The sequence below is a fragment of the Schistocerca cancellata genome, chromosome 8 (genome assembly GCF_023864275.1).
Source record: "Schistocerca cancellata isolate TAMUIC-IGC-003103 chromosome 8, iqSchCanc2.1, whole genome shotgun sequence".
In the NCBI taxonomy this organism is placed as follows: domain Eukaryota; kingdom Metazoa; phylum Arthropoda; class Insecta; order Orthoptera; family Acrididae; genus Schistocerca; species Schistocerca cancellata.
Genome location: NC_064633.1, coordinates 599,169,245 through 599,196,663, shown reverse-complemented (window position 1 = coordinate 599,196,663; position 27,419 = coordinate 599,169,245). Strand labels below are relative to the sequence as shown.

Below are 27,419 nucleotides of genomic sequence, written 5' to 3'. Positions count from 1 at the left end.
TGATCGAAGGAACCATCAAGGAAGGAGGCATAGGAAGGGTGGCCACGCAAGGCAGACAAACGGCATACATACCTGCTGACGAGAAAGTCACGGCACTAGGACAGTAGTAGTTCATCAGCTTCGGCATACAGACTCTCAACCGGGCTAGTGTAAAAGGCTCCCGTCGCCAGATGCCACGATGATGGAGAGTGTTGAGATGGCGTACAAGGGATGGGCATGCAGATGCATAAACAAAGCACCCATAGTCAAGTTTAAAACGGACAAGGGACCGGTACAAATGGAGGAGGGTGGTTCGATCGGCACCCCAAGAAGTACCATTGAGGACACATAGGACATTGAGGGACTGTGTATAGCGGGCTGCCAGATAAGAGACATAGGAGGACCAAGGGAGTATCCTATTGAGCACGAGCCCCAGGAATTTTGTAGTGTCAACGAACGGAAGGGCAACAGGCCCAAGATGTAGAGATGGTGGGAGAAACCATTTGTGCCGCCAGAAATTCATACAGATGGTTTTGTCAGTGGAAAAGCAAAAGCCATTGGCGATGCTCCAGGAGTGAGGACGATCAAGACAGTGCTGAAGATGATGCTCAGTGAGACAGTTCCACGGAGAACTGCAATAGATAGGAAAATCGTCAACAAAAAGGGAGCCGGAGACACCCGGCAGGAGACAGGCCATCATAGGTTTCATGGTGATAGCAAAGTGGATGACGCTCAGGACAGAACCCTGAGGCACCATTTTCCTGAATAAAGGTGCTGACAAGGCAGAACCCACACGCACCTTGAAAACTTGGTCTTGTGAAAATGCCCAAAGAAAACTGGGCAGAAGCCCCACGTGTAAAGAGTATGGAGGATACCAGTTCTCCATCAGGCGTCGAAGGCCTTCTCCAAATCAAAAAACATGGCCACAATCTGGGATTGCTACAGAAAACCATTCATGACATGGGCGGACAAAGTAACGAGATGGTCAACTGCAGAATGCCGCGCTCGAAATCGACACTGCGCATTCACGAGTAAATGGCAAGAGTCGAGCCACCACACCAGCTGGGCATGAATCATACATTCCATCACCTTGCAAACGCAGCTGGTAAGAGAGATGGGGCGGTAGCTAGAAGGAAGGTTTTTGTCCTTACCGGGCTTAGGTATGGGTATGACTGTGGCTTCATGCCAGGGTCCAGAAAATGTGCCCTCAGCCCAGATGCAGTTGCATGTGTTAAGCAGAAAATGCTTGCCTGCAAGAGGAATGTGCTGCAACATCTGAATTGGATAGTGTCTGGTCCTGGGACGGAGGACTGGGATGAACTGAGAGCATGATCTAGCTCCCTCATAATGAAGGTGGCATTGTAGCACTCACGATTCGGAGGAGAGAAGGGTTTTGCCCAAGCCTCCTCCACTCGTTTCCTACGGGTAAAGGCAGGGTGATAGCGGGAAGAGCTCGAAACTTCCGCAAAATGGCAGCCAAAGGTGTTGGAGGTAGCAACAGGATCCATTATGACAGCGGCACCGACTGTCAGGCTGGAAATTGGGGAAAGGATCTTCGTCCCAGAGAGCCGTCAAAGGTTGGCCCACACAACAGAGGAAGGTGTGGAACTGTTAAAAGAACTAGTGAACGAAATCCAACTAGCTCTTTTGCTATCCTGAAGAACTCAATGAGACTTTGCACGCATCTGTTTATAATGAATGCAGTTTTCCAGCGTAGGGCGGTGGTTAAAAATGCGGAGAGCATGTCTCTGTGCACAAATTGCATGGCACGCCTCAGTCCACAAAGGGATTGGGACACGACGTGGTAAAGAGGAAGTGCGAGGAATTGAACATTCTGCAGCAGTAAATATAATGTCTGTGAGGTAGTCCAGCTGGTCATCACAATTGAGGAAATCTTGTTCCGTGAAGGTCGCCAGGGAGGAGTAAAGCTGCCAGTCAGCCTTAGTAAGTTGCCATTTGGGCATGCACGTGGATGAGGTAGGAGTCAGCAGATGGAGAGCACACAGGAAATAGTCACTCCAGTAGGTGTCAAAAAGAACAGACCACTCAAGACGATGAGCAAGCTGGGAAGTACAAAAGGATAGGTCCAAATGGGAATAGGTGTGCGAGGAGTCAGAAAGGAAAGTGGGTGCACCAGTGTTAAGGCAGAAGAGGTCAAGTTGGTTAAGAATGTCAACGAAGAGGGCACCTCTCTGGCCGGTCCTGGGAGAACCCCAAAGGGGATGATGCGCAGTAAAGTTACCTAGTAGCAAAAATGGTGGAGGTAAGCTACCCAATAAGCTGAAGGAAGTGGGCCCTGGTGACATCGAAGGATGGAGGTACATAAACGGTACAGAGGGAGAAAGTCTTGTGGGGAAAGAAGAGGCGAATGGCAACAGCTTGAAGAAGGGCCGTCAGGAAAATGGGTTGACTGTGAAAGTCATCCCGTATAAGCAGCATGATGCCCCACGAGATGGGATGCCGACTTCAGGTGGAAGGTCAAAACGAATTGGTAAGTAATGTGGAAGTTCAAAGTGGTCTTGAGGGCACAATTTCGTTTCCTGAAGGCAAAGTACAAGGGGATGCTGCGATGCGAGAAGCAGCCACAAATCCTCTTTGTGGGACCGAAGGCCACGAACGTTCCATTCGAGGACAGTCATGAGGAGGAAGAGATGCAGGGGTGTCAACTCAGTGTCCGCCGAGGGACAGCCGGTGGAGAGTCGCTACTACAGGGCACAGAAGCAGGAGGATCCTGCTCCATGGGGTCAACATAAGCATCGGCGTGCTTGTGCAGTCAGTCGGTGGAGTCCAACACCGAAAAATGGTTGGTGGTGCGCACTTTTGAGACAGAGGCTGGCCAGGCTAAGCGATCACTTGACGACACCGTCGAGCAGGATCTTCGAGATGGTGAAGGGGAAGACTGTTTGTCTTTAGCGGACTTCTTAGAGCCCTTCCGGGTAGAGGAAGACTCTGCTGGTGTTTGGCTGGAGGAGCGGAGGAAGTGTTCTCAGGAGTACTCCTTCTGGCCTTCCCTGCCTGCCGGTTGTGTAGTGGGTAGCTCGCCTTTAGGCGAGAGTTTGACAGTTTGTTGCACAGCTGGTGATGCTACCCTGACATTGGGTGACTTCACAACCTCAGAGCCAAATTTGAGGTCGCATGTCTGTGTAGCCATGTCCTTCATGGAGGAGGGGTAACAAGAACTGAACTGTAAGTGCCAGTAACTTGCGAGCTACTGGGTAAGGCACTTTTTCCTTTACCCGAATCTCTTGAACAGACAGCTCATCTAGATACATGGGACAATCCCGGGAGAAGGCAGCGTGGCCACCATTGCAGTTGATACAGTAGGGAGGAGGAGGTGGACATTCGCCCTCGTGTGCATCCCTGCCACAGGTTATGCATTTGGCTGGGTGTCGACAAGACGTTCGAGTGTGACTGAACCGATGAAACTGGTAACAGCGCATCAGCTTCGGAATGTACGGCCAGCTTGTGATGATTTTACATCCTGCTTTAATCTTGGACGGCAGCACCACCCTATCAAAGGTGAGGAAAAGAGTGCGGGTGGGCACCAAGGAGGAATTGACCTTTTTCATTACACGATGAACGGCAATGACACCCTGATCAGAGATGTAAGTTTGTATTTCAGCCTTGGTTAGACTATCAAGCAGCCTGGTGTAAATTACACCACGGGAAGAATTCAAAGTTCTATGTGCCTCAACACGAACAGGGTAGCCGTGGAGAAGCAAGGCAGCAAGTAGTAGTTGTGCTTGAGCATCAGACGCTGTCTCCAAAAGCAAGGTGTCATTCTGTAAACGAGAGCAGGATTTCACAGGGCCAGCAATTGCATCAACTTTCTGAATAATAAACAGATTCACTGTGGCGAAGGACAGACCGTCTTCAGTACATGATACCACAAGGAACCGCAGCGCAGTGGGAAGGGTCTTCAAATCAGTAGCCTCATTACGTTTACGTTTTGTCAATGTCGATGGAGAGGATGAGTGACCCATTGCGAGGAAATCCTATATGATTGCTAGCATCTCCAATGGCGTGCTCCTTCCATCTGTGCCCCCCTACACAAGGGAGCACACCCGCCTTTGTGATTGTTCACACCTCAGATCACACCTCCTGAACACCTGATGGAGGTACCAATGGGTAGTCTGGGAAGGTTACAGCTAAGGCAATCACCCATGCCTGAGCCTGGCCTGTACCAGGGGGTACGTGCAAACCCTACCTGTCGACCTGGGGCTGGAAATTACGCATTACCCAGTCATTTTTAAGCATCAGACACGTGAGCTGGCCTTCAGGAGTGCACATAGAGGAAGAAGAAAAAAGGAGGATCCTCAAACGCCAAAGCGGAGGAATGAGAGGAGAAGGGAAACAAAGAAAGGAAAAAGGAGCCAAAAAGAAAGTTGAGACTGTTCATAGGTCAGCAACAGAATGCAGAACATTCTTAACAATACCCCAGACATGTTCACCAAAGGAGGGGGAAAAAGAACAGCAAGAGGATAGACATGCAGCACGGAAGGGAAAAAGTGCTGCAAAGGCTGGGGGCCCTTGGTAGCCAAGCACGAACCCACCAAAGAGTGACGAGCCCCTTTCGGGTCAACCATTCCTTTCTTTTCCTTATGTTAGCATAAAGGCACCTCTTCTAGTCACCGGTAATCATATAGGATAGGAATGGGTGGTGTTGCTCATGAGCCAATTTAAGATGAGCAAGGAGATATGCACAATGGACACCCGCCGATTTTTGTGATTTTGGCTTAGAATGTGCAGTACCCATACAACTGATTTTTTTGAACCTTCCCCATTACATGCAAATGTCGCACGACAGTGGAATGAACACAATTCATCTCATTTACCAATTCTCGAGTACACTGGCATGGACCATTAATGTGTTTAAACAATCTTCATCAAACCACAAAGGACTTCCTGAACATAAAGAGTCACCTATATCAAAAGCGATTCTCTTTAAAATGAGAAAAACATTTTCTTGTCATGCTATGTCCAATGGCATTATCCCCATATGCGGCACAAATGTTTTTGGCTGTCTCCGCTGCTAACATCCCTCTATTGAATTCAAACAGATGAATACGTCAGAAATGTTATGATTTCTCCACTTGGCACTCCATTTTCTAGCATCCAAAGCTCCACTTGCCATTTCCAAAAGTCAAAATAACAGTACATAAATTCAAATAGCAACAGTGAAGTACAAATGAAAAATGACAATCAATCAATAAATCTGTAGCAACTGGAATACGAGAAACAAACTTTTGGTCAGGAGAAAATTTAAAACATACGACAGTGTAAAGAAAAGAAGAAGGCCAACAGGCAATTCAATTTCTTTTATTAATGAAAGGTTATTCTTTAATCTGCTGTTATGTAAAGCATCTTTTAACCATCTGTTCTTTAGAAACAAATAAACACCTGATCCTTTAACAAATCTAACTCCCATGTATCAAACATTTTTAAACATCTGATTACTTTACAAATGACTTGATATGTTAAATGTTTGGTGTTAAGGATGTAAGTGAGAAAAAGTTCAGAAAATGTTTGGAATTATGCTTAAAGTTTGTTGGAAGCACTAAGTGCTCTCATTATGAAACATTGGATGAAAAATAGTCTGGGTAATTCGTGCTCCCTTTTAAGCAAAAGCTAGTTTTTCAGATATACAAATGTTTATGACATATCTCATGAACTGTGTGTTGTATAACAATATAATTTTGCAGCTATATGTGGATACTGCCTGTAAACTGTGTTGAAAATAGAATCAGTAGTAAAGAAATAATAAAATGTCATATCTGATGCTGAAGTTTGATTAAATGAACAGCAAAAATATGGTAAGTCATAAACTGTTATCTCTTCTTCATGTTGTGGAAGGTGTCACTGAGAAAAAGTTTCTTAGAGCTTTGAAATTATGTGTAAAGTTTGTCAAAAGCTGCTCAGTGCTCTCACTTTCAAAAACTGGATGAATATAGCCTGTGTATCTCCATGGTGCCAGTTTTTAACTGTAATACCTGGCTTATTGTGTTAAACTTTTAATGTAACATTATACCCCTCAATGAGTAGATTATTACAGCAATGTAAAGTTTTAAACTTCGTCAACAGTTATGCAAAATATTAAAAATAAAATTTTTGGTGGAACTGGAAGCTTCTAAATAGGCATCCTACAACTGATATCGGGTTCTGGGTTAGTTGCATAGTAGTACAAATTTGTTTTTGAAAACTTGGTAAAACTTTTAGTCCAGCTGACACAACACATTGAGAGTTTAATCATCTAAACTGTAAACTGTGGCAATAAGTATGTATGCTTGCATGCTTCAGTCAGTCGACCTTGGTGGCACAAAAAATATATGTAATATATGATCTGTGTCAAGTCAAATGTTTACCTTCCCATTGACATGGTACACCACCCTTCACGACTCTTCCTCGTGGATTACACTGAACATGACTTTGCACATGGTATAGAAATATCTGCATATTGTTGAAAGCTCTGTCACAGTCAGCCCAATAACACATATATTCCTCCCCATCAGGTATTGTGTTTCTACCTTCACCGTCATATGTACATACCTGAAACAGCATTAATGGATATCTGCAATCAAATTTCTAATTACAGGACATAATAATAGTCACAAATACATTTCATTCTCTGAATGGAACTGAGAAAACAAAAAGCTATAATATGTGTGTATGTGTGTGTGTGTGTGTTTTTCATACATGTCACACACACACATACACACACACACACACACACACACACACACACACACTATTTAAAGCACAGCAATAAATCCACAAAAATTACAGAGAACTCAACGCATTTCTAGCTCTGGAACTCTTTTTGGCAAAGGAAGCATATACACAAGGTCTTTCGAACAGCCCTGTAAAATGAAATTCACAAGTGTCAGATCTGGAGATTTAACGTGTAGATATGAAGTCTAATTTGCCCTTAGTAAGGAGTAACCAGCCACCGCAGCGAGCCATTACTCGCAGGACCACCCTTGCTAAAATATCTTCCTGATATTAAAATTAAACAATGGAAAATCCATTATGGAGTGTAACAATATTATGAGAAGGGAAGTTGCTACTCAGCATATAGTGGAGATGCTGCTTCGCAGATAGGCACGGCAAAAAGATTCTCACAATTATAGCTGTCGGTCATTAAGGTCTTTGTCAGCAATAAATACATACACACACACACACACACACACACACACACACACAAATGCAACTCACACATGATTGTGTTCAAGACGTCTAAACAGACCCCGAGTTGGAGTTTCACGATCTTGTGAGAAATAGTAAGGTAGTTATTAATGTTTTACTAAAATTTTATTGACACTGAGACTGACTCTGGATTAAAGCTATGGACACAAAATATGATATGAAGGTCTGGAATTTGTGACATTTTATGACTGGATTAGTATTTTTTGCATTATTTCTGTGTTTCTGTTTTGGATCATATCACTGAAGTTCAAACAGTATCAATTTTGGTTGCTGAGCCAAAATCACAGTGTAGACTTTGTTATGGGTCTGAAGACCAGAACAAAACATCCAATATTTATAACAATTAACAACATTTATAAACCGATGCCTTAGTTAAAATACATAAACCATTTTGAAAGTTGTAATTTTTTGTCAGTAAACTTATTTAATGCCTGTGGGCTCACCGAACCTCCCCCCCCCCTCCCCCCCTTAGGCATCCAAGTTAGAAAGAAAGGCTTGGGCGTTCTAGGGTTAATCTGTCACTATATGAGCATATTGGACTTATACAGGAATTACTAATTTCAAAATATTAAAATGTTGATGTAGCATTACTGGTCATAATTACCCCACAAACCTGGGTCAAAAGCAGATCTCCCAGGCCTTTACATCCAATTCTGGTACTGCTGATCCCACCAGAAAACAGGTTAGGAGTACATTTTTTGTCACTCGGTGTTATCCTGGTCTTCAATGTATTAATCAGCTACTTCGACAAGACTATGACTTCCCAACATCATGCCCTGAAATGAGGCCCACAACACCTAAAATGGCCTTTCTGTGCCTCCTCAAACTCTGCAATAGCCTGGTCAGACCCTACGACCATTCAACATCTATTTCCCAACCACACGGCTCCTACTCCTGTGACCATCCTCGCCATGTGACTTGCCCTATGCACCCTCCTACCTGTACCTAACCTATAATTGGCAAAACATATACCATCAAAGGGATTTGTGAAATGGCACATTGTGTACCAGCTGTTATAGAAACACTGTTCAGCGTTCTACATTGGTATAACTAACACTAGTTATCAGTTATGATGAATACGAATGGACATAGACAAAGGATGTACACTGACAACACGCAATATCCCGTTGCAGAGCATGCTCTACAACATGACAGTTGTGATCACGGTTCCTGTTTCGCCACACTTGCCATTTTGATTCTTTCACCAAACACTAGCTTCCCAGAACTCTGCTGGTGGGAACTGACATTGCAACGTGCCCTGGATTCTTGCCACTCATATGGCCTTAACTTTTGTTATATTTCTTTGGTCTTGTGATTTCTTCTCAGTACCTATTCTTTTCTTCACTCCCTTTCAGGTTTCTATATCTTTTATTTTCTTACCTCCTGTCTTATGACTGCAAAGCAGGCGAGCCCTGTTCAAAGTCTCCCCCCCGCCATTCGTTGTATTCAAATTCGTGTCTGTGTCGTGGTGTAATATTCATTTGCAACTGCGAGTTGTAAAGAAGGGACCTATAATGAAAGGAGTTGATTCTGCACAACTACTCTATTAGCAGCCGAAACAAAATGGCTATCGAATGGGAACCACAAATGTTTGATGACAAGGCATCAAGTCAACCAATTCCTCCACCGGAAAACACATCTGGTATGTCATACAAGGCATCATCAGTGACAGTACATGTGTCATATGGTAGGAATCTCTTATTGATGCACCTAATTTGTATGCCTGGTAAGTGAGTGAGATATGTCTCCCTGCCCAATTTAGGTGTTCATATGAATGTAAATGTCACCACTCCCAAGGACATGATGAAAACATAACAGTTTGTCACATAAGCTGCAAATAATGAACACAACAGTTTCACAACCATATAGTTTTTCTGTGCGTAGTCAAAACATATATTTTTAACATTTTTGGAATCCTTTTCTTGTAACATAGTTCACACGCGCTTTTTGTTGTTTTCATTTTTGTGAGATGTCTATATGGTACCTTGCCTGCTCTCACTATTCATCATGTTTACTTATGACAGTAACGTATTCTTACCACATGACTCATATTCTATAACCAATGTATACTATGACAACTGCCAATATTGTAGAAAGAGAACATACATTCATAACATTGTCAAATAAAAAAAAAATAAATAAAATAATGGCACAAGTGAGTTTTAAACACGACTCGCCCATTTGGTAGTCCAATAGCGTGACCACATCCCATGACACCATTGCTATTTCAGGCTGCTCTTTATTGCAGTCCTTGGTCTTGGAACGTTTGTTGTCTCTATTTTGCCCTTTTTTTTCCATAGTTCAGCACACCTTCTTCCTGTTTTCATGCTTGATCTGTGCTCAGTTTTTGAAGAGCTATCCACTGGGCCCTCTTACCACTAAATCTGAGGAGGGTGGGATGGGGAGGTTTCCTCGTGAGAATGATGGATGAAGTGCAACAGACAGATTCCATATTTCTAGATTTCCGGAAAGCATTTGACACAATGCCCCACTGCAGGCTGTTAACGAAGGTATGAGCATATGGAATAAGTTCACAGATACGTAAGTGGCTTGACGACTTCTCTAATAATAGAACCCAGTATGTTGTCCTCAACGGAAAGTGTTCATCAGACACAAGTGTGATGAATAACAGCTAGCCCTGAATATGGAAAAACGTAAGTCAATGCAGATGAGTAAGAAGATCAAAGCTGTAAGGTTCAGATACAGTTCTGCTAGTGTCCTGCTTGACACAGTCCAGTCCTTTAAACATCTGAGCATAACGTTGCAAGCATTGTGAGGTTTAAGAAGCATGCGAGAACTGTGCTAGGGAAGGCAAATGGTTGACTTCAGTTTATTGGGAGAATTTTAGTAAAGTGTGGTTCACCTGTAAAGGAGATTGCATATAGGATGCTGATGCGACCTATTCTTGAGTACTGATAGTGTGTTTGGGATCCATACCAGGTCGGATTGAAGGAAGACATCAAAGTAATTCAGAGGAGGGCTGCTTGATTTGTTACTGGTAGGTTCGAACAACACATAAGTGTTACGGAGATGTTTTTGAACTCAAATGGGAACCCCTAGAGGGAAGGCAACGTTCTTTTTGAAAAACACTATTGAGAAAATTTAGAGAACCGGCATTTGAAGCTGATTGCTGAATGATTCTACTGCCGCCAACGTACATTGTGCCCAAGGACCACGAAGATAAGATATGAGAAAATTAGGGCCCATATGGACACATATAGACAGTCATTTTTATCTCACCCTGCTGGCGAGTGGAACAGGAAAAGAAATGACTAGTTGTGATACACTGTGTGATGGCTTGCGAAATATCTATGTAGATGTAGAAGAAATTTTTGAAGCATCTTTTGTGAGCTGTACAACAAAATTTCCTAAATTAGAAAAATTTCTACAGAGACAATTTTATAGATAGGAAGATGTGCTTTGGACTACAGAGACGGTACGAGATCTCCGATCCACTTTTAAGAAAAAATTAGAGGGATTGGATAGATGCTCAATTTGGGTAGCAACAAGTGATTGAAAATTTCTCAGGCAAATGCTTGACCGTTATCCAACAAGCATTTTGCATATGCAAAAGGGAAAATTATATAAAAGTCAGAAAAAGCAGGTCTGGTTTAAGATCCAAGAGATGCCAAGCTGAGAGGGCTGCCAGAGGTGCCACAACTGTGAGCTTTCTGTAAAATACGTACCATCTACATCTACATGATTACTCCGCAATTCACATTCAAGTGCTTAGCAGAGGGTTCATCGAACCACAATCATACTATCTCTCTACCATTCCACTCCTGAACAGCGCGCGGGAAAAACAAACACCTAAACCTTTCTGTTCGAGCTCTGATTTCTCTTATTTTATTTTGATGATCATTCCTACCTATGTAGGTTGGGCTCAACAAAATATTTTCGCATTTGGAAGAGAAAGTTGGTGACTGAAATTTCGTAAATAGATCTCGCCGTGATGAAAAACGTCTTTGCTTTAATGACTTCCATCCCAACTCGCGTATCATATCTGCCACACTCTCCCCCCTATTACGTGATAATACAAAACGAGCTGCCCTTTTTTGCACCCTTTCGATGTCCTCCGTCAATCCCACCTGGTAAGGATCCCACACCGCGCAGCAATATTCTAACAGAGGACGAACGAGTGTAGTGTAAGCTGTCTCTTTAGTGGACTTGTTGCATCTTCTAAGTGTCCTGCCAATGAAACGCAACCTTTGGCTCGCCTTCCCCACAATATTATCTATGTGGTGTTTCCAACTGAAGTTGTTTGTAATTTTAACACCCAGGTACTTAGTTGAATTGACAGCCTTAAGAATTGTACTATTTATCGAGTAGTCGAATTCCAATGGATTTCTTTTGGAACTCATGTGGATCACCTCACACTTTTCGTTATTTTGCGTCAACTGCCACCTGCAACACCATACAGCAATCTTTTCTAAATCGCTTTGCAACTGATACTGGTCTTCGGATGACCTTACTAGACAGTAAATTACAGCATCATCTGCGAACAACCTAAGAGAACTGCTCAGATTGTCACCCACGTCATTTATATAGATCAGGAACAGCAGAGGTCCCAGGATGCTTCCCTGGGGAACACCTGATATCACTTCAGTTTTACTCGATGATTTGCCATCTATTACTATGAACTGTGACCTTCCTGACAGGAAATCACGAATCCAGTCACGCAACTGAGACGATACCCCATAGGCCCGCAGCTTGATTAGAAGTCGCTTGTGAGGAACAGTGTCAAAAGCTTTCCGGAAATCCAGAAATGCGGAATCAACTTGAGATCCCCTGTCTACATCTACATCTACATCTATACTCCGCGAGCCACCTTACGGTGTGTGGCGGAGGGTACTTATTGTACCACTATCTGATCCCCCCTTCCCTGTTCCATTCACGAATTGTGCGTGGGAAGAACGACTGCTTGTAAGTCTCCGTATTTGCTCTAATTTCTCGGATCTTTTCGTTGTGATCATTACGCGAGATATATGTGGGCGGTAGTAATATGTTGCCCATCTCTTCCCGGAATGTGCTCTCTCGTAATTTCGATAATAAACCTCTCCGTATTGCGTAACGCCTTTCTTGAAGTGTCCGCCACTGGAGCTTGTTCAGCATCTCCGTAACGCTCTCGCGCTGACTAAATGTCCCCATGACGAATCGCGCTGCTTTTCGCTGGATCATGTCTATCTCTTCTATTAATCCAACCTGGTAAGGGTCCCATACTGATGAGCAATACTCAAGAATCGGACGAACAAGCGTTTTGTAAGCTACTTCTTTCGTCGATGAGTCACATTTTCTTAGAATTCTTCCTATGAATCTCAACCTGGCGCCTGCTTTTCCCACTATTTGTTTTATGTGATCATTCCACTTCAGATCGCTCCGGATAGTAACTCCTAAGTATTTTACGGTCGTTACCGCTTCCAATGATTTACCACCTATGGCATAATCGTACTGGAATGGATTTCTGCCCCTATGTATGCGCATTATATTACATTTATCTACGTTTAGGGAAAGCTGCCAGCTGTCGCACCATGCATTAATCCTCTGCAGGTCTTCCTGGAGTACGTACGAGTCTTCTGATGTTGCTACTTTCTTGTAGACAACCGTGTCATCTGCAAATAGCCTCACGGAGCTACCGATGTTGTCAACTAAGTCATTTATGTATATTGTAAACAATAAAGGTCCTATCACGCTTCCTTGCGGTACTCCCGAAATTACCTCTACATCTGCAGATTTTGAACCGTTAAGAATGACATGTTGAGTTCTTTCTTCTAGGAAATCCTGAATCCAATCACAAACCTGGTCCGATAGCGGCCATTAGTAGTAGAGGCCAGCTGAAGTGCTAAGCAGAAAGTGGTGCCCGATGGCAAGGCTTGTAAACCCTGTGTATCACAATTAGTAGTGAAAACTGACTTGGGTGAAAGTGTACAAGGGAAAGGGGCGGGGGGGAAGGAGTAGGGCACTACATGACAAGTCTCTTGTGTAGAAAAATGTTCTTGAATAAGCTGGGAAGAATCCAAGAACTTGTGTTACTTGCATTCTATGCAAAATACTGAAATATTATAATGAAAGTCATTGAAATTTCCAGACATATGCACATTGTGACAGAAATTAATAATGCATGTAACAGAATTAAAGCTCTATGAGATTTTGTAAAATGATAGACAGGACAAACAGTCATTTCAGGGCACAACGTGATGTAGTCGAAGCCTACTTTCTAATAATTATACTCTTAAGATCTGAAAGGACCACACTTATGAAATATCAATTAAAACTGAAATTCGTCTGCATTAGCAATTTTTAGTCATCACTGTGTGGTACTTGTTACTAGTTCACTAAGAACTTAAGGACAATAGAACTAGAGATTTGCATGCATGTCTGTTCTTGTTTATAACTATATTTTATACTTACTTATCAAGAATTTTCAGATATTGTTAATGTTAAGCTATTGGCCACAATTTATCTGAGGACAATTTATTAATGTTCACTACATTTGAGTGATGTGGACTTCATCACCAAATGGTTACACACCTATCTTTGTCAATGCGCCTTTGACATAATAGGACCGTTACACTTCATATAAAATGCTTGTGACTATTAGCTGCTTTTATTTTAAACCCAAATATCAACCAGTTTCAGTCATGGACCATCTTCATGGATAAGGGTTTTAAGCCACCACATTACATTTGTCATTACTTAAATAATGTGTAGAGCATGTCAAGAGCAGAACATCTCCTCAGTACCACATTGTATACACTTGGTATGTTTGCTTTTAGAAGTCCAGTGTCATATACTGATATTCATGACATGCTTCACACATCATTTAAGTAACGACATATGTAATGTAGTGGCTTAAACCATTTTAATCCTTATCTGTGAAGATGGTCCATGATTGAAACTGGTTGATATTTGTGTTTAAAATAAACATAGCTGATGATCAAACATGCATTTCATACATTATTTGACAGTTGTTGATAGTCACCTTCCAAAAATGTTTAAAAACGTTGCACTTTGTCAGAGAAGTATAAATATTATCATGTTCAAATTTTATGAATGATTAATGCCCATTGTACTTATTTGCCTAGTTTTGCCTTAACTCTTCCCACAGCAGACCGGGACTAGTTCTGACAACCTTTCAGTGGCACAGTTTCTCACATCGCTGAGGCAGCAAGATCACTGTTCTCCGTTTTGTTGCCAGTAAGTTGTGGCCTGACACTATCCAACTGTATTTTTTTGCCTGTCCCTGTTTATTATTACCTTTCTGCTGTGTCACTGGCCTATTCTTTATTTCTCCTTCTGCCAAACAAGGATGGTCCATGCTAAACCCCTCTGGTTGTACTGGTTTTTCTATCTTTCCTTTTCTATCCAAGATTGAGGCATTGTGCCTCCCTCATTGCAATGTCAGACTAGTGCCCCTCCCTGAAGCTCTGCTGTTCGAAGAAAGCTTTCCTTTTATTTCTCTTGTGCCTAGTTTCTTAGCTTCTTATATTTACTCTGTAGCTTCATCTTTTGAAATTAGCAAGTAAGGTTAAATCATGTGTTCCATTTCATCACTGAATGGGCTATTGGCAGCTCACTGTCATAAGATACTGTCACTCTTGTTGGAAGTAAAACCTGGGTAATTCAAGCTAGGACCAAGCAGTAGAATTCAAATTTGGGAAAACTCAAATTACATCAAGCGTGACAATTTTAGAGAGTTTTTATTTAAAAATAGACTCAGAACTTACTGCTGTACATATTTTACTTTTGGATAAAGAATCAATAGTTCTTTGTTTTTGCGAAGAATGACTGATCATGGCAGTGTAGCCTGCCATTTTCATAGAAGCATAACATCAGCTACTGTCACGACATTCTGCTGTTCCATATAGTGCAGTGATAATTCTAATGCTGCCATCCCATCACTATGACACATTTTGTTGGCGCCAAAACGATACTTCTTTGTATTCCACAGCATTGTAGGTCACTTCATGCTGATCATATTAGCTCAACCATATTTAGACTTCATTGTTGTCTGCATTTTTGCACCCAGAAAGATGTTGAACAAGACCTAACAACTGTGCATTTCATTTTCTTTTAATAGTGTGTCAGTGTTGCTTTCATTATTTTTTTTTTCATTTTTATTATGCTCCTCCAAAGCAATTTCTCAGGTATTCTTTCAGGTTTTTGGATTTTAAATGATTCCAAAAGCCTGCAGCCCAGTAGACAATATCCTTCATATTACTTTTTCAGGGCAGTTTTTGTCAACTGATGCTCATCTTCTGTAGAGTGCAGGAGTTATTGCAATAACTTATATCAACACGGTTTTTTCAAACATACCAGCGTTTCTTGGTCAACTGTTTGGACAAGGCTAGTAGTATTGGGAAGTAAAAAAAAAATGCATAAATGTTTCCACTACAAAGTTCTTCAGCTTCAGGGTGACATCCAGGCGTTGTCTAGAGTAACTATTGTTTTGAGAGGTAATTTTTTGCTTGTTAAATATTTTTTTGTTTCTGCCACAGGCACTTTTTTGATTTTTATACAAAACTGGCACAACCTAAATTTGCATATTTATGAATGTTCTTGATTTGGGAGACTTACAAATTAACAAAAGAGGCAATTTATGATCTCCAGAGGTATTGCAGCAAGCTAAGATTGCTACTCTATCTTTTGATGTTTTAAAACCTGGAGCACAAGCTTCATTTCTAGCTGCCACCATTTTCGTCAGATGCATGCTATAATTAAGTACTATCTCATCACAATTATAAACTTGATCCAGTGATATTTTCTTGTTTTACTACATTTTTTTATTTTTTCTTCTATCATTTGGACAACTCTGTTGTCAGCAAATAACCACATGTACTTATATAATACTTTTGGGTATTGTTTACTCTGGATTTTATCCCTAGTTTATTAGACAGTAGTATTCCAATTTTAATATTGTGCTAACGCCTACAATTCTTTGATGTAGGGTATTGGTCTTCCTTTTGCCAGTCAAGTATTGCACTAAAGGACGTTTAAAAAAATAAAGGGGCATTATTTTGACAAGTTAACTTCATACAGGACTTTATGTTTGTGCTTAAATCAAAAGTGTTTGTTACAAACCTTGCTTTTTTCCAGCAAACCAATGTTTTTTTTAATTGTCTCTCACAAAAGATATGAAATCATAGAAATAATAGTCCTTAAATGATTCTGAAGTCATCCATGTACTGGAATGAGCTCCATGAATTACAGAAAAATTTAAAAACACCTTTAAAAACTCCTGGGTTTTTGTATTTGGCAATAATGCAAGGAGTGACATGTCATCTGAAGCACTTTTCATCTTTACCTGACAAAGCTGACTAGGCAAACAATGCCAAAGTAGGCCCACTTCATCGACATTGTAAATCTGAGTAACACTTAAATTATGGTGTTTAACCAAATTACAAAATGTTTCTTTCTATTCTTCATTTGCATTCTGATCTGCTGATTGTACCTCCACACCTACATCAAGCTTCTGAATTAAACGAGGAGGTTTGAATCGATATAGCCAACTGTAAGAAAATACACATTCAGTTTCTGAGAACCCCAAATCATCACAGTACTTTTTATCTTTTACAATAATCATAAGACCAGTTTTCCTTCAGACCTTCTGGTACAGAACCACTTGTAAAAAATTTCATCCTACTGATCCAGTTTGGACTTTTTCAAAGTTTCTTGTGATTCAATGCCTTTTACTATAACTGTCTGTGAGGCAAACTTTTGAAGCTGACCTTCCCCCTCCCTTTTTTGTTTTTTTAAATCCTAGCTTGTTGAAGAACAAACTTTATATTCTTTGATAATCTTATTTTTATTCTCACTTTTCTCAATTCTATTATGATGTCAAGCTTTTGTTGTATTGTAAGCATAATATGTTATATTTCACTTCCACTTCGTTTTCAGAGGTGCTTGGGTGACAAAGTGTTCCCACAACAATAGCTCTACTGTAATTGTGATACAGAACAACTTTAGAACACCACTTTTTAGTCACAGTAGACAATTATGAGCATGGCAGCAGCCGTCTGACAGGGCTGAAACAATCGTTTGCACTACATGGCTTGAAACTGTTGATCACTGACAAGCGCAACTGAATTCCAATGAACACACCCGAAATATTCACTATGTATGAAGCAATGCCAGATTATTGAATGTGCTGGACTGTAGGATGCAGGATTACTGGACTTCGACTGTAATTACAACTCAGTCTTCAGTTTATTACAGTTCAATGGATGTAACAGATCTCTCCCACTTCAAAACATGAGATTTGATTAAGAATTATTTGTAGCAATTGTGTAATTTAGCTCCAAAGAAGAGAAGCTTTTATGTTTTCATCAATAAACTTATTATTTACCATCTGCCTAAGAATGTAGTCTCCACAATTCTAACCACGATGTAAGTCATAACAATTGGTGAAGAGGATAAAAAAATTTGTTACGGTTCATCCCAGTCTTTAGCAAAGGCTTCAAGTATCTCGTTCTCACATTTTGCAATCAGGATCAACATTTGTTTGGTTTTGTCCCAGCACATGGTGCTGGCTTCCAGTGTCTCGCTCCATTAACTGGTGACAAGGATAAACAGTTTTGTGTTTTGTTCCATCTTTGGCAACATTTAGTCCCATTGTTGGTGACAGCTTTGAGAATTTCAACTTTTGTCCCATTGTTGGCAATGGCTTCGAAGATTTCAAGGTGCGTTCCACCACTGGTGACAGTTTTGAGGATTTCAAGTTTCATTCCACCACTGCCGACAGCTTCACGGATTTCACAGTCTCATCCCTGTCTTAGGCGGTGGTTTGTGAGTCTCTTGTCCAACATCATTAGCGAGAGGGTTTTTTGCAAACCTGGGTGCTATTCCCAGGTAGATGGGGCCTGTCAGCAAGCTTTTCCTTCAACTGGGTGTGCTAACTTCCAGTTTTCTTTGCAGTATGTTTATCACTGACTCTGACATCGCTCCCTACATTCTATCTCCACTGTATGACATGCAGCAAACACAGTATTGCATACAAAAAGCACTGAGGTTGGAGACGATATCTGGTATCACTGCAGCTTCAAAGCGACCCAGCTGTCTTTCCCAAGGTGCCTCCATGGTCCTTGGGCTCTGGACGAGTCCACCACAGCGAGCCTCTTCTGGCTCAGCACCAGCTCTGTAGAACCTTCAGCATGCATGGACCTTCCAGCAACAGCTGCCTTTGGGCCATTATCTTCAATGCTGTCAGACGCGACATTCCTTGATAACTTGTCATGTGACCCCAGCAGTCAACACCATTTTCCCCAAGATCCAAATCATCCCTCATTTCCTGCACTTTTTGTGCTCAGCTGCACGCTCAGTCTTTAGAGACATCGCAGTTGACGTGGCAGGACTTCTTGCTACTTCTCCTTCCTTGTCACATTCCCTACCCCAAGTGTTCCTGCACTCATAAATGGCTCCCCGGATGCAACATTACCACCTTTCTAGTGCTCTTGTAATGCTTACAGGCCCTCCAGGTGAAATATTCCTATTTCTCAAGTACTCCTGCACTCATAGGCACCCTCCGGGCACACCATTTTTAATTTTGAAGTGTTCTCGCACTCAAATCGACCCCCCCACCCCCCCAGGCACAATGTTGGTATCATATTATTTCCCCTGTAGTCTCGCACCTACCTCCAACCTCCGGGCATCACTTCAACATATCTGCCATGTCAGCTTTGTGTACAACGTAGCAACCTGTGGCTACAGTGAAAAGCTTACAATGAACAAATAGAGCAATATTATGAGAAGGAAAGTTGCTACTCACCATATAGCGGAAATGCCGAGTCGCAGATATGCACAACAAAAAGACTCTCACAATTAAAGCTTTTGGCCATTGGCCTTCGTCCACAATACACACACACACACACACACACACACACACACAGATGTGTTTGGGACACACACACACACACACACACACACACACACACACACACACACACACACACACACACACAGAGAGAGAGAGAGAGAGAGAGAGAGAGAGAGAGAGAGAGAGGTGTGTGTGTGTGTGTGTGTGTGTGTGTGTTGTTGATGAAGACCAATGGCCAAAGAGAGTCTTTTTGTTATGCATATCTGCGACTCGGCATTTCCGCTATATGGTGAGTAGCAACTTTCTTTCTTATAACATTGTTACATTCCGTCTTGGATTTTCCAAAGTTTGAAGCAGACAGTTCACAAAATGCTCAATACATTCTCTCAATTTCATTCTCATGTTACCCCCAATAGTTTCCAAAATCATTCTGAACTCCTATCTTGTCTAGGCAGTGTGTGCGTTTAGGAAAGCTTTGTGTGATTACTTTCATAAAACTGGCCACATAGCTTAAGCCTGGCACAGGAAAAATATAAAGACTGAAGATTATAGAGGTTTTACAAGTTCAGGTGATTAATTCTCCACTCAGTATATGCCTGGAAGCCAACATTTTAGGGAATGAAATCAAATTTTAGTTAGATATGATAGCAGTAGTAATCCTTATCATTGGATGCAGATAGTATCAGTTGGGAATACCGTCACTGTCATTGTATAGCACAAATCATGGACTGATATAATTCAAACCAAACAAGTCCCAACCATAAGCAAGTTTAAATTTATTGTTGTTACTCTTACAAGAGTAACAAACATTTTCAGACACAATATTTTCATAGATTTCCCTTTTCATACAATATACGGGCGATAGGTTGGTATCCCATCACTGTCCGCAGCATCTCACGGCTTTGCTCGTCATTGGGGCTCAATTCAAAGAGGGACTCATCACTGATGACAATTCTACTCCATTCAATGAGATTTCAGACTGAAGACATGTCTGGAGACACCCTGGACAGCAATCGGATACCAACCTGTCGCGCACTATACAGTGCAACAACTGGGACTGACAGTCTGGGGCGTTTTGTTGCCCTTCATGGGAAGCTATCCTGCGCACAACAAAATAATGCCCGTGCGTATACAGCAAGCATTTCTACTGCTTGTGTTTGTACTTGCCAAATACTCCACTTGGCCAGTAAGGTCTCTTCCCAACTGACAACAATGTTTGGAGCATTATGGGCAGGGCTCTCCAACCAGCTCAGAATTTTGATGATCTAACATGCCAATTCAATAGAATCTGGCATAGATATTCCCCAGCTGGACTTCCTGCAACTCGATCAATCAATATCAAGTTGAATAACTATTTGCAAGCAGGCAAGTGGTGGGCCAGCGCATTACTGACTTGCTCAATTTGTGAAGCTCTTTCTCTTGAATACATCATCCAATCTTTCTGAAATTGTAATCACTTGTTTGTCTGTACATGTACATCTGGACTACCTGTTTCTGTCCCTTTTAGATAATTCTTGAGCAGTATTTTTTCCGTTCTGGACTGTATTACAGATGCCTACCTAGGAACAGGTGTGTATTTTGTGCCACCCCTGCCACGATACAAGGCGATAAAATACTGCTCGTCTGATAGCAAAATATTTATATTTAAATAGTTATGTTTTATCTCTATAGATCACTGACACCTAATACCAACTGGTAAAAAGTTTAGTTGAACACAATATAAACTTTCTGTTACAAAAGGTGGATAAAATAATTGGTATCTACATGATAAACATAATAAGAGAATTATTGTTACCAGCTAAAACCTAAGAATTAGAATGAAGATATCCTTGCCATTTTCCACAGATTGATTACAATATAGACAAAGGGAAATCTAGCTTTTGTATTCTGTGTTAAATATTGCTATGTTACAAAAATAAACCACAAGCACATATCAATAATGTTTTAGCATTTGAAGAAATATCTTCCTCATGTTTCAGTAATAACTTTTAAAATTCAGCTTATGCATATTTCTACTTACCAATGCTTTAAAATGCTTCATTAGCATTGCTCCAATACTCTTCAGTTTTGTATGGTAGGAGTGAAAATTCACATGTCTCACAATCTCCTTAGGCTCTTCTGTTTCAAACTCACAAAGAGCCCACAAACACACAAAAACCTCTGAAATAAACACGCATTATTCATTAAGATATATCCAAGTCACTCGAGGGTTTGAAGATTTGGAAGATACGGCCAAAATGAAAAACTATGTTTTAATAATTGCTTTCTCGTACTGTATAACAAAGAATGTTAACAAACAAAATAAGGAATTAATTAAAAGGAACACTGGAAACAAGTTCGTTTCTCTAATGTTTGGCATTAAGCATTAGTTTTTCCATTGCTCATGCTTAGACACTGGTGTGGGGTGGGAATGGGAGGGGAGGGGTTTAAAGAGGGGGATGGAAGCATGATGGGGAGAGGCAGAAGGAGAGAGGAGTGGGACTATAACAGAAGATTATTCACTTATCTCTGACTTTGGCAGATGGATATTATTGTGCGTATTTTATCAGATCTGCCAAGAAAAAGGTGAAATTAGTACAAGAATTCACAATTTGCTAAAACATAGATACAATATTATGAAAAGGAGGGGATGCTGAGTTGGCTGCTGTGGCTGAAATGTGGACAGTAACTGCAACTGATGGGAGCAGCAATATGGCGCGAGTGATGGGAGCAAGGAGGTGGGGTGGGGAGATGGAGGGATAGCACGGTAGGGGTGGGGGAGGGTGTACTGGTGTAGGTGTAGTTATGAGATTTGGGGAGGGGAGGGGGAGGGGGAGGGGGGGAGAGAGAGAGAGAGAGAGAGAGAGAGAGAGAGAGAGAGAGAGAGAGAGAGAGAGAGAAGGGGGAAAAGAGTAGTGGGTGCACTGACGAAATAGAAGGCTATCATGTACTGCTGAAGTGGAAGGCAGGAAAGGGAAAGCTGGTGGATCCAGATGTCACAGGGTGTGAGACAGTCACTGAAGTGAAACACATTATGTTGGGCAGCATATTGTGCAACTGTATGGTCCAGTTGTCTCTTGGCCAAGTTGTTATGTCCACATAGGAAGGAGCACTGGGGTTGCAGCTTAGTTTGTAGATCACACGTCTGCTACCTATGATAGGATAGGAGATGCCTGTGACCGGACTGGAGTAGGTCAGGGTGGAAGGATATATGAGAAATTTCTTGCATCTAATGTACTGCAAGGATATGAGCCACGAAGCAAGGGTTCGGGAGAAGGAATGGAGCAGGGATGGACAAGGATATTCCATAGGTTTGATGAGTGACAATACAGCTGTGGGAGAGGTGAGTAGCAATCTATTCTTTGCATAATATTAAAAAATGGAAAATCCAGGGGCCATTGGCCTTCATCAGCAATACACACACACACACACACACACACACACACACACACACACACACAAACAAACAAACAAACAAACAAACGTAACTCACCACATGACTGCAGTCTCAGGCTGTGCGCTTTCAGTTGCCTGAGACTGCAGTTGTGTGTGTGTGTGTGTGTGTGTGTGTGTGTGTGTGTGTGTGTGTGTGGGCGCGCGCGCGCGGGCGTGCGTGTTGCTGACGAAGGCCAATGGCCGAAAGCTTTAATTGTGCAAGTCTTTTTGTTGTGCCTATCTGCCACTCACCATCTCCGCTATATGGTGAGTGGTATCTTTGCATAATATTGGTATTCCATCCTGGACTTTCCACTGTTTAAACACATATTTATAAACATAAGAATTAGTGGAACGAAACTATTACTCTGCAGTGGAGTGAGCACTGTTTTTAAACTTCCTGCTTGATAAAAACTGTGAGGGCAAGTTGCAAATTGTGACTGGATAGCTCAATCATAAGGGCAGCATTGCATGGGAAAGGCAAGGTTCCACATTCCTGCCCCAAGTGACATGCTGGCTACAGTAGGGTGCAGCAGAAACTTGATGTAGGTCAGTACCAAAAGAGAGTAAGAGGAAGAGAGTCTTGCTGCTAAGTGGTGGTGGTGGTGGTGGTGGTGGTGGTAGTAGTAGTAGTAGTAGTAGTAGTAATCATGGGAGGAGTGTAGGCCAGATGGTGCAGGACAAATTAGGAACGTCGTACGAAGTCACAAGTGTTGTAATGCCAAGTGCTATCCTTAGCCAGGTGAAAGAGAATACAGTTTTGGTAAAGAGGATCAGGCTATTATAGCTAGTGGAGCAGGGAACAGCCTGGCTAAGAACAGTAATTACAGCATTAGGGGGTGACCTGGATGAAATAGTGTGTTTTTTGGAGGTCCTGGAGCGCCATGGCCAGGCCTGTGTCAATACTGCTGTGAGCCGTCTGAACATTGAGCTGAGCAGGCTGCTGTTGCCTGAAGCAAAATCTCATTTGAGTGCAATGTCAGTTTCTACATTTGGGAGATGGGATTACATATGGATTACATATGGCCTACTCTTGAATAACAGAGGGGTCAATCCAAATGAAGTGGTCCAATAAAAATTAAGTTGGTTGCTGAACCCTTTCTAAATTTATTAATTTTTTTTTATATGTGATTACCCTATATAAAAATTTTACCTTTCATCTTTATTTAATGGCGGCCATTTTCGTTTGTAAGCGCATGACGATGTTTCAGTTTAGAGACATTAGCAAAAATATGAATATCTCTGCACTGGGTTAAGTTACAACATTGCAATTAACATGATTGTTTTTAGAAAAGTGTCCTCTACAACATTGTCTATTACACAAAATACCCTAAATTCAAAAATAACCAGTCAAAATGACCTCCAAATTTTGGTATCCAAATTTTCAAAAATTCACTTTTTAGGCCCAAAAATAACAAAACAAGGAGTGATTTATGAGAGTCTATTTTTTCCTATAGTTAGATATCATACACTACAAGCCTCACGTGGAGCAAGAACACTTACCAATGTTTTCTTAATTTTTTATGAATTTTTGAAATTTGAAAATTTTAATGTTTTGTAAAGTTTGGAGTTAGTTATCTCAGGTAGGACATCATATAAGAATATTAATTTTGCACAGTTTGTACACCTATATGATAGCAATGGACTGTAAAAATTTCAACATTGATATCTGACTGAACAAAGATATGAATTTTTGAAAATGAGGAAATAATTCACATTACAACTGATCTTGTGGCTGTTGCCTATTCATGTACGATATTGGCAGGATATAATTATTATTGAAGTAAGGTACTGAATTATACACAGAAAGTGGAAACATCACTGAAATTAACATTTATATTATTCTGACATACTTAAAATAAATATTTTCAAATAACATCCTTCAAGATGTGACTGTTTCTAAACCTGGTCGCGAGTGTTAGGAACACTTAATTCTTCAGACAGCTTCTGTGATTAAGACCTCCCAGTTGCAGTGTAAGTTTAAGCACTGAAAGTTTCCTTAAATCATTTTTCATTGGTATCCAAACTTTGTCACTAGTAGATTTCTTGAATGATGTTCTTGGGCCAGCAGGGTGGTAAAAATGCACAAAAACATCATTGTTTTCCAAATTTATTCTTTCAACCTCTGCAAGCCACCACTGCCCATCATACACACATGCCACTATGCCATTCAACATTAAAGACAGAGATGTAATTTTACATTTCGGTTTCTGATGTTACATTGCATCGAACTAAGTTTTCTGCAATGGCAAGGAATTTGTGGAAATGCCTTGTTTCTTTTATTGCTGTTGTTGTTGTTGTTGTTGTGGTCTTCAGTCCTGAGACTGGTTTGATGCAGCTCTCCATGCTACTCTATCCTGTGCAAGCTTCTTCATCTCCCAGTAACTACTGCAACCTACATCCTTCTGAATCTGCTTAGTGTATTGATCTCTTGGTCTCCCTCTACGATTTTTACCCTCCACACTGCCCTCCAATGCTAAATTTGTGATCCCTTGATGCCTCAAAACATGTCCTACCAAACGATCCCTTCTTCTAGTCAAGTTGTGCCACAAACTTCTCTTCTCCCCAATTCTATTCAATACCTCCCCATTAGTTACGTGATCTACCCACCTTATCTTCAGCATTCTTCTGTAGCACCACAATTGCTACACAATTTTAAAATCTGCATAACCACTTCTTTCTTGATCAGAAAATAGGTACTGCCTTTAATATTATCCTTGCGAAAGACATACGTGACCTGTACTGTGAGAATTTGGTCTGTGATTGGTCTTTGTAGGCTGGCTCTACTTACTTCACGTTTTGTTGTACCTCATACTCGCATCACATGCATTTTTACCATGGCAAGATGCAAAAAACTGCCATTCAGCCTCCAACCCAAAGTCTACTTTGTGATTGCACAGATTTGAAAAATTATTTTTGTTACTATACTGACTACCATTTCCACCTGAAATGTATATCAGCTTCTCAACAATGGGAAAACTTTCTTTTATGTAATTTATTACATACTTTTGAAACACATATACAGCCAAAGTGTTGTGCTCCAAGTAGTCGCTTAGAAGGCAAATTGAGGAACTGCAAACTTCATCTCTCTCATTTTTAAGGTAGAGAATAAATGGATGCACTGTTGCCTGGTGATTGCCCCAGTGGTACCCTTGTACTCCTAAGGAAATGCAGTCCGAAAACAAAGGAAGTAGGTTACAGTACACTTGTCCGCCCACTGCTTGAATACTGCTCACCAGTGTGGGATCCGTACCAGATAGGGTTGATAGAAGAGATAGAGAAGATCCAACGTAGAGCAGCGCACTTCATTAAAGGATCATTTAGTAATCGTGGAAGCATTACGGAGATGATAGAAAACTCCAGTGGAAGCCTCTGCAAGAGAGACGTTCAGTAGCTCGGTACGAGCTTTTGTTGAAGTTTCGAGAACATACCTTCACCAAGGAGCCAAGCAGTATATTGCTCCCTCCTACGTATATATCGCGAAGAGACCATGAGGATAAAATCAGAGAGATTAGAGCCCACACAGAGGCATACCGACAATCTTCATGAACAATATGAGACTGGAACAGAATGGAGAACCGATAGAGGTACTCAATGTACCCTCCGCCACAAAGCGTCAGGTGGCTTGCGGAGTATGGATGTAGATGTAGATATTGCATCCTGAATCACAAATGTAAAATTTTCTACAAAATCAGCTAGCACTATGCATTGTTTCGTGAAGTTGTGCTTTTTTGCCCTTCAAAAACTTACTTTGGATTTTAGAAACATAGCAGTGACTTTTGAGTTTTTGTAAGTTATCAATTAAAGATTCCAAGTACTCTTCCTGAGATTTAACCACTGTTATCATTTCTGCCCTGTCAGTTGTGACACACTGTTCGAAGGTAATACTGTCTGGCATTTCCTCATCATATTTGTGAAACAATTCAACAACGTTTTCCTTACCAGGGATTTATTACACAAACTCATCATGCAGTCATGACGGTTAGTGTCACAGACCTTTAAATCTAGTAACTCTTTGTAGTTAAGAATTCGGAGTTTAGCACATGCAATCATCAGTTTGACATTTTGATGATATAAACAAACACATACGAAGTGCGTCCCTGAGGATCCAGCCAAATACACAATGGCGCAGGTCACAAAATTCTGACCTTCCAATTTTGTATTCAGAATGAGAATTTTTGAAAGCTACATAAAGTTCATCAAATTTGACAGCACTATTTGTTTCTGCTTTGTTCCTTTAACTCCATTTCCAACAACTCTTTTGCTATCTTTGGAACCTGGGCACATTCTACTGTATTCATCATCTTCTGAAAACTGCTGGATCTTTTTAACTGTTTCTTCACTTATACCTACTCCTTTCTTCTTTCCTAAAACTGGAAGAATGCCTTGCTCTTTCGCCAATTTTTGGGTCAGTTTAACCAAACGGTGAGAAACGTTGAATTCATGAACTATTTTTTCTCTTGACCATGAGTCAGGGAGAAAACTTAAAATTTTAACTTTTTCCTCTTTTAGATGTCGCTGAACATTTAATTCTCTATTAAGTTCAAATATTCAGTGTCAGATGATGGTAGTGGTAGATTTTCTTCTTTTTTCTTCTTTAGAAATGATGTTGGTATCTGTATTATTAAAGCATGATTCCAAGTCTTTTCAAATTAGGTCTGAAATTTGTTGTACCTTATTTTCGATAGCTGCTTTTCTTTTTCTGCTACTTAATTTTATTATTTTTGAAGCAGGAGATATGTCTAACTCAGAACAAGCAAAATCCAATACACTAACAGCTTCCTCATTAGGAATATAAATGTCATTAACAAGGTTAAATGATTCTGGTTCTCGATTCACAACAAATATTTCTGAGTAACAATTTAGGCACAGGGAATTTACAGGAATCACATTAAGTTTCACTTGGGAAGCTGTTTCACTCTCATATAACAAGGACAAATGTTTAAGTTTTATTTCTCTCAAACCTTTAGTAATATGCTTTTTATGAACTTTAACTTTCTTCCAAAAATATGGT

General features: G+C 40.9%; 1 protein-coding gene across 1 annotated transcript in view; it reads right to left on the bottom strand.

The window, feature by feature from the left end:
• The window catches only part of LOC126094438 (histone H4 transcription factor), a 97,166-nt gene that overhangs the window by 52,927 nt on the left and 16,820 nt on the right, over positions 1–27,419 (bottom strand). The window contains exons 3-4 of the mRNA XM_049908806.1: positions 21,012–21,151; positions 6,342–6,525 (exon numbers count right to left, since the gene is read on the bottom strand). Coding sequence (XP_049764763.1) covers positions 6,342–6,525; positions 21,012–21,151 — 324 coding nt within the window. The remainder of the gene's footprint in view (positions 1–6,341; positions 6,526–21,011; positions 21,152–27,419) is intronic.